At 39.8% G+C, this 6000-nt stretch overlaps 1 protein-coding gene across 6 annotated transcripts in view; it reads left to right on the top strand.

Annotated features, from left to right (window-relative positions):
• SLC9B2 (solute carrier family 9 member B2) overlaps positions 1-6000 on the top strand; it is a 52063-nt gene that overhangs the window by 26424 nt on the left and 19639 nt on the right. For all 6 annotated transcript variants that reach the window (XM_031027331.2, XM_081812042.1, XM_081812040.1 and 3 more), the window contains one exon: positions 4835-4941. In XM_031027331.2, the coding sequence (XP_030883191.2) occupies positions 4835-4941 (107 nt within the window). The remainder of the gene's footprint in view (positions 1-4834; positions 4942-6000) is intronic.

Raw genomic sequence — 6000 nt, forward strand, 5'->3', positions numbered from 1 at the left:
TTTTGGCACAAGAACCAATGAGGATTCCCTACTGTCTGTTAGGTCAAATCTACACTCTTGTCTTTATTTTCATTCTACTGTACGTGTCCAAATTTATGTTTTCACTGATTTCCTGGTATGCTTCTTTCCTTATTTTATTTTTTTATTGTTTTCTCTTTCCCAGCTTTATTGAGGTATAATTGACAAAATTGTAAGACATTTAAAACATGTGGCATGACGCTTTGGTATACATGTATACATTGTGAAATGATCCTCCTGTCGAATTAAGTAACACTTCCATCACCTCGCATATTTACCTGTTGTTGTTGTGGAGAATATTTCAGTTCTACTTTCTTAGCAAATTTCAATTATCCAATACAGTTTTATCAATTACAGTTACCATGCTAAACATTAGATTCTCAGACCTCATGATCATTTTATCTTGAAAGTTTTTACCCTTTTAACAGCCTCTCCCCGTTTCCCCTACCCCTTAGCCCCTGGCAACCACTTTTCTACTCTCAGTGCCTGAGTTCAACTTTCTGTTTGTTTGCATCTTTAAAACAGTGGTTCTCAACCTCAGCTGCACACTAGAATTACCTGGGGAGCTTTCAAAAATACTCATCTGTGGGCACTACCTCAGACCAATTAAAGCAGAGCCTTTGGGAATGGAAGCCAGGCATTAGAGCAAGAGTTTGCCTTAGAACCACAGGGGAGGGGAAGGAGAGAAATGGGGGAGGTGGGGGGAGGGCTTACTGGGGTTTTCATAATCCAGGGAGTGTGGGCTATGGATAGTTTAAGAACTTTCCTAGTCAGCAATGCTATGTTTCCTCTGCCCTGCTCCACTAAATGTAGTCCTTAAACCCATTTTGGGTGGGAACTACCTGGAACCTCTTTAAAATGTGGATCCCAAGCCCTGCCAGGCTTACTGAGCCAGAAATTTTACAGGTGGGCCCAAGAAGTCTTTTTTTCTTTCTTAAGCAATTTTACATACCAGAGACTGAAACTAATTAGCTAATTTCTACACATTTATAGTGAATTATTTACTGTAATTGTTTGAGACATATGCTACTATCACAGCTGGATGCTTCTGACACTCACACCATTACCTAACATAGAGCTGCCCTAGCTAATTAAAATTACTACAGAGGTAATTATTTTTTTAAATAAGAGAGATGATTGAAACTCTCAGAAAGGAAAGGACCTACCCACCATAGGTCCATTGGCTGGGGCCCTGTAAATCAGACTGACAAAAGACAAATGAACAAGAGGAAAGCAGTTAGCCTGTGCACCAAGCTTGCAGAGGGGAGAACTCAGTGATGACTAACTCCAAGGGGGTGGTTAGAATTTGGGCTTGTATATATAGCATCTTAGCAAAGAACAATAATTTTGTAGAGATGTGCAAGACAAAGGAAAAGAACTTTGAGCTTTTGGAGGCAGCAAATAGGGACACTAATGGTAGCTAGGCCTGCTTCCAGCAAAGTTTGTTACACAGATTTTTCTGGTGCTGTCTTTGGGCTGATGAGAGTCTGAAGTTGTCTCAGTGGTTAACCTCTGTCCTTCCTGGTAGAGGGGAGAAAGACACTTTAAAAATTTATGTCCTCCTTTTAGGTAGATAGGGGAAGATAGACACCTTTTCTTGATTCTGTTTCTTCTCAGTTGCCTTCTGCTCAAAATAATCCTTATGCCAAAGTGGCATACCTTGGGGTGGCATGTTCTGTTACCCTAAACTACAATAACGAGAAACCACATAACTAGTTAGCACATTTTTTCGTAGAACAGTGTGGACTTCTTCCTTGCTGATTTGGATGCCTTTTACTTCTTTTTGTTTTCTTTTTTTTTTTTTAAAGATTTTATTTATTTATTTGAGAGAGAGAGAATGAGAGACAGAGAGCCCGAGAGGGAGGAGGGTCAGAGGGAGAAGCAGACCCCCCGCCGAGCAGGGAGCCCTATGCGGGACTCGATCCCGGGACTCCAGGATCATGACCTGAGCCGAAGGCAATCGCTTAACCAACTGAGCCACCCAGGCACCCCTTCTTTTTGTTTTCTGATTGCTGAGGCGAGGACGGTGTTAAATAACAGTGGTGAGAGTGGACATCCCTATTTTGTTCCTGACTGTAAAGTAAAAGCTCTCGGTTTTTCCCATTGAGGATGATATTAGTTGTGGATCTTTTGTATATGGCCTTTATGACGTTGAGGTATGTTCCCTGTATCCCTATTTTGTTGAGCATTTTTGTCAAGAAAGGATGCTGTACTTTGTCAGATGCTTTTTCTGCATCTATTGAGAGGATCATATGGTTTTTATCCTTTCTTTTCTTGACATGGTGTATCATGTTGATTGATTTGCAAATATTGAACCACCCTTGCAACCCAGGAATAAATCCCACTTAATCATGGTGAATGATTCTTTTAATGTACTATTGGATTCGATTTGCTAGTATCTTGTTGAGAATTTTTGCATCCATGTTCATCAGGGATATTGGCCTGTAATTCTCTTTTTTAGTGTGGTCTTTGTCTGGTTTTGGGATCTAGGTAATGTTGGCCTCATAGCATGAATTTGGAAGTTTTCCTTCCATTTCTATTTTTTGGAACAGTTTGAAAAGAATACATATTAAGTCTTCTTTAAATGTCTATTAGAATTTCCCTGGGAAGCCATCTGGCCCTGGACTCTGGTGTGTTGGGAGATTTTTGATTCCTGATTCAATTTCTTTGCTGGTTATTGATCTGTTCAAGTGTTCTATTTCTTCCTGTTTCAGTTTTGGTAGTTTATACATCTCTAGGAATTTATCCATTTCTTCCAGATTGCCCAATTTGTTGGCATATAATTTTTCATAATATTCTCATATAATTATTTGCATTTCTGGAATATTGGTTGTGATCTCCCCTCTCTCATTTTTGATTTTATTTATTTGGGTCCTTTCCCTTTTTTTTTTTTTTTAATAAGTCTGGCTAGGAATTTATCAGTTTTATTAATTTTTTCAAAAAACCAGCTCCTGCTTTCATTGATCTGTTCTACCAGGGTTTTTTTGTTTGTTTCTATATCATTTATTCCTGCTTTAATCTATATTATTTCCCTTCATCTGGCTTTAGGCTTCATTTGTTGTTCTTTTTCTAGCTCCTTTAGGTGTAAGGTTAGGTTGTGTATTTGAGATTTTTCTTGCTTCTTTAGGTAGGGTTGTATTGCTGTATACTTCCCTCTTATGACCGTTTTTGCTGCATCCCAAAGGTTTTGGACTGTCATGTTTTCAATATCATTTGATTCCATGTATTTTTTTAAATTTTTTCTTTAATTTCCTGGTTGACCCATTCATTCTTTAGTAGGATGTTCTTTTTTTTTTCTTTTTAAGATTTTATTTATTTAGAGAGAGAGTATGTGAGCAGGGGGAGGGGCAAAGGGAGAGGGGGAGAGAGAGAATTTCAAGCAGACTACACGCTGAGTGTGGAGCCCAATGCAGGGCTCAGTTTCACAACCCTGAGATCATGACCTGAGCTGAAATCAAGAGTCAGACTGAGCCACCCTTGTGCCCCTAGTAGGATGTTCTACACCTTCCATGTATTTGTGGTCTTTCCAAATTTTTTCTTGTGGTTGACTTCAAGTTTCACAGTGTTGTGGTCAGAAAATATGTATGGTATTATCTTAGTCTTTTTGTACTTTTTGAGGCCTGATTTGTCATGGAGAGTGTCCCATGTGCACTGAAAAGACTGTGTATTCTGCTGCTTTAGAATGAAATGTTCTGAATATATCTGTTAAGTCCATCTAATCCAGTGTAGCATTCAAAGCCATTGTTTCCTTATTGATTTTCTGCTTCCGATGATCTGTCCATTGATGTAACTGGGGTGTTGAAGTCACTTACTATTATTGTATTTTTATCAATGAGTTATATTATGATATTTAAAGAGGCTATGCAACAAATAAACTCTTCTGGGAGCAATTTCAAAAATAATTTGTTTTCAGATTTACTTTTGGAAATGACTTTTGAGGGAAGCCTGGGTGGCTCAGTCAGTTAAGCCTTTGACTCAGGTCATGATTTCAGGGTCCTGGGATGGAGCCCCTCATTGGTCTCCCTGCTCAGCTGAGAGCCTGCTTCTCCCTCTCTCTCTCCCCCTACTCCCCGCTCATGCTCGTGCTCTCTTTCTCTCTATCTCAAATAAATAAAGAAAATCTTTAAAAAGAAAAGAAAATAACTTTTGAGAAAGAGTAAGTCCCCTTCACTCATTGTAGTAAGAAAAGATTCTTGGGGCTCCTGGCTGGCTCAGTTGGAAGAGCATGTGACTCCTGATCTTGGAGTTGTGAGTTTGAGCCCCACATTGGGTGTAGAAATTACTAATAAATAAATAAATAAAACTAAAAAAAAAGATTCTTGATTTTAATTGCCAGATTTTTAAGTTACTATATTCTATACATATCAGAGCTACTAAAGTCAATATCATTATTAGTAAAAAAAACAAAACATCAGGCTCTTAAATGGCAATTTGAAAACTAGATCTGTCTTCTCACCCAGCCTTTGCCTATTGTATAGTAGAACAAATTAGCTCTGATTCATGAATTTTATCTTTTATATTTTCTTAGGCCCTTTAAGTAAATTTTTATTGAAGTAAATGAAAAAAAAAGTACACAAATCATAGATTTTGCCTGTCTTGAAATTTATCTGCAATAATATGCATAGCTTTCTTATACTATAGGCCCATTTTATTAGACATTTTAAGTCACATATATTTAAGAATGTAGAGAGCAGGAAATATCTGTATACTTTTCCTCCTATGTAATTAGATGCTTTATGTTGATGATTAAAGTAAAGTCTAAGTATTTATGGATGTAAAGTTCTGTCTGAAGTTTTTCTTTTTATATGTTTTTAAGGCTCCACAGTTTTTAACGTTCTCAGAGGAATCTTAGAAGTGGTAATTGGTGTGGCAGCTGGATCTCTTCTTGGATTTTTTATTCAGTACTTTCCAAGCAGTGACCAGGTAAAAGAAATAATCTATGGGAAAGTCATTCTTTAAAATGTCATTGGAAAAACATTCTCGAACGGTCCCCTGGAAGCCAATGTGAAGAACATAATTTAGAAATGGCTCCCCATTCTAAAACTGTTTATTGCCAAATCAGTGCTATCCATGAGATTTATGAAGAGGGCTAGATATACTGTTGACCCTTGAACAGTGTGGATTAGGGGCACAGACCCCCACATGGTCAAAAATCCATGTATAACTTTTGACTCCCCAAAAACTTAACTACTAATAGCCCACTGTTGACTGGAAGCCTTTCTGATAACATAAACAGTTGATTAACACATATTTTGCATGTTGTATGTATTATACACTATATTCTTACAATAAAGTAAGCTAGAGAAAAGAAAATGTTATTAAGAAAATCATAAGGAAGAGAAAATACAGGATTCAGGGGGAAAGATGACGGAGGAGTAGGGGACCCTATTTCAACTGGTCCCCGGAATTGAGCTGGATATCTACCAGACCACTCTGAGCACCCACGAAACCAGCCTGGGATGTAAGAAGATCTGGATCTCTACAAACAATATCGCAGGTGGTTGGTTTCGAGGTACCGGGGAGCTGTGATTCTGCAGGCAGATATCAGAGGATAAATGGCAGCGGGAGGGTGCCTGGCCGTGGGGATCCTACACCGCCAGTGAGCGACAGCCTCGCACGCTGGGGACGGGCACAGACTTGCAGACCGGTGGTGGGGAAAGGACTTTGGGGCAGCCCCCAGGATGGAAACCCGGAGCGGCAGGGTCGCGCGGGCGAACTGAGAGCAGCTGGCGGTTTTAGAAGCACAAAGGGCAGAGACGTGCCCCGACCTGGAGGCAGGACTGGGAGCGCTGCGGAGGGGCGCACAACCCAGGATGCTGCAGTTTATAGCAGCACGGACAGAAACGGAGACAGTGTGGCCTGGAGAGCTCACTGAAGAACAGACTGCGGTCTCTCTGCTCTGAGGCAGAGGGTTGGAAACAGTCTCTTCTGCTCTGATTCGCGGAAGAGACGCGGAAAGCCGCCAGAGAACAAAAGCCCCAA

The sequence above is a fragment of the Leptonychotes weddellii genome, chromosome 2, assembly GCF_054177405.1.
Source record: "Leptonychotes weddellii isolate Sample4059 chromosome 2, ASM5417740v2, whole genome shotgun sequence".
Lineage (NCBI taxonomy): Eukaryota > Metazoa > Chordata > Mammalia > Carnivora > Phocidae > Leptonychotes > Leptonychotes weddellii.